This window comes from Rhinopithecus bieti, unplaced genomic scaffold (genome assembly GCF_001698545.2).
Source record: "Rhinopithecus bieti isolate Rb0 unplaced genomic scaffold, ASM169854v2 scaffold_14174, whole genome shotgun sequence".
Classification (NCBI taxonomy): Eukaryota; Metazoa; Chordata; class Mammalia; order Primates; family Cercopithecidae; genus Rhinopithecus; species Rhinopithecus bieti.
The window spans coordinates 127,057-128,970 of NW_016807844.1; the positions used below are offsets into that span (position 1 = coordinate 127,057).

Genomic DNA, 1,914 nt, shown 5'->3' on the forward strand with positions numbered 1-1,914 from the left:
GTCTCGGCCTCCCAAAGTGCTGGGATTACAGGCTTGAGCCACCGCGCCCGGCCTGGACAGAGATTTAATACCATACCAAAAAAAAAGCAATTTCAGATGGATGGATCAAGAACCTATACATGGAAGGCCCACTTGAAAAATTCTAGAGAAGTATTTCATTATAAAGATTTCATAAATAACAAAAAGTAGAAATCATGTATTTGATAAATCAGACTACATTTATTTAAAAAGTCTGTTTGTAGAAATGAATCCATTAAGAGAGCGAGAAGTAAATCCAAAAACTGGATGAAGATAGACCCAATAATGTATTAATATCCAGAACATATAAGGGGTTCCTTTTAATTAAAAAAAGAATAAAAAATGTGAGTGGACAAATATATGAATAGATAGTTCACATATGAGAAAATACAAATTGCCAGTAACGATACGAAAAGTTGCTCTAGCTTATTAGAATTCAAGGAAATACTAAATGTTAATAAAACTATAATGAAATACCATTTTGTATCATCATTTGGGTAATTACTTAGAAGTCTGAGAAAATAGGATTTGGCAAGGATATGGAACAAAGGGAACTCTCATTGTTGCTCGTAGGTGTAAACACACTTGACAAATAACCTAGAAATCAGTTTGGTGATGCTCAATACATCTGAGCATGCACATGATAGTAAGCAATACTACTCCCTGAGCAGTATTCCCTTGAGAAAGGCTTTACATGGTCACCATGAGATATGTACAAGAATATAATATTGCAGGCCGTGCTCACTGACTCATATCTGTAATCCCATCACTCTGGGAAGCCTAGGTGGGTGGATCGCTTGAGGTCAGGAGTTTGAAATCAGCCTGGCCAACATGGTGAAACCCTGTCTCTACTAAAAATACAAAACTTAGCCAGGTGCGGTAGCATGTGCCTGTAATCCCAGGTACTTGGGAGGCTGAGGCACAAGAATCGCTTGAACCTGGGAGGCAGAGGTTACAGTGAGCCAAGATCTCAACTCCAGCCTGGATGACAGAGCAAGACTTTGCCAAAAACTATATATATGTGTATTTGCCTAAAATATACACACACAAACACACACACACACACACACACACACAGACACACACATATATATATAATTGCTCAAACTGCTTTATACATCAATAATTATCTTTTTGAGTTTGTAATTATTTCAAAATAAAATAAAAGTAAAATCCTCTCTTAAGAGAATATTAAATAATTCCATCCAAATTTTTATCCTGAACAATGCTTTAAGAAAAAATAATCTTTATTTTGAATTTTTCATGAAAACTGACAATATTATGTAATGGAAATTACTCAGTACAAGGTCCTAGTAACCTTGGATCTCTTCTAGGTTTCACTACAAACCAGCAGTTTAATCATATATTACTTAACAAACTTTTGTCTTTATTAACTGATAAAATCATACTAGTATCATTTAATGTATTCTTAAGTTGGAATATTAGATAAAAGATATAAAGGACTTTGGAAAAACCGTAAGAAAACTTGCCCTACAAAACTTTATGTTTTCCTAAGTCCTTTCCTAAGTTTCAGTAAACATTTTCCGTAAGACCCTGAATGGTAGTGTTCGGTGCACACCAAAGCCTGTGCTTACCAGCTGCTGCCCTTGGACACCCCAGGCCGCGTACTGCAAGACGGAGTCCTCTACTTCTGGAGGATTTAACTCCCAAACTTCCCTTGAAAAAATGTGGACATTTTTATATGAACAAACTGATATCTACACCAACAATTTAATAACACAATTGCTCATGAAAACCAGAAAATCAAAGAACTTACCTAGTGTGTATGTTGTAAATCACATATGAAGCAGTATATGAATAATGAAAAATCTGAAATTAAAAAAGAAACATTATTGATCATAGCTTTATCTTGATGTGAATATATATATATAATAT

General features: G+C 34.7%; 1 protein-coding gene across 1 annotated transcript in view; it reads right to left on the reverse strand.

Moving 5' to 3' along the window:
- Nucleotides 1-1,914, reverse strand: part of DPP10 (dipeptidyl peptidase like 10) — a gene marked incomplete at its 3' end in the record, with an annotated part of 621,968 nt that overhangs the window by 102,257 nt on the left and 517,797 nt on the right. Inside the window, exons 6-7 of the mRNA XM_017883864.1 lie at nucleotides 1,796-1,848; nucleotides 1,614-1,695 (exon numbers count right to left, since the gene is read on the reverse strand). Of these exons, the coding sequence (XP_017739353.1) occupies nucleotides 1,614-1,695; nucleotides 1,796-1,848 (135 nt within the window). The remainder of the gene's footprint in view (nucleotides 1-1,613; nucleotides 1,696-1,795; nucleotides 1,849-1,914) is intronic.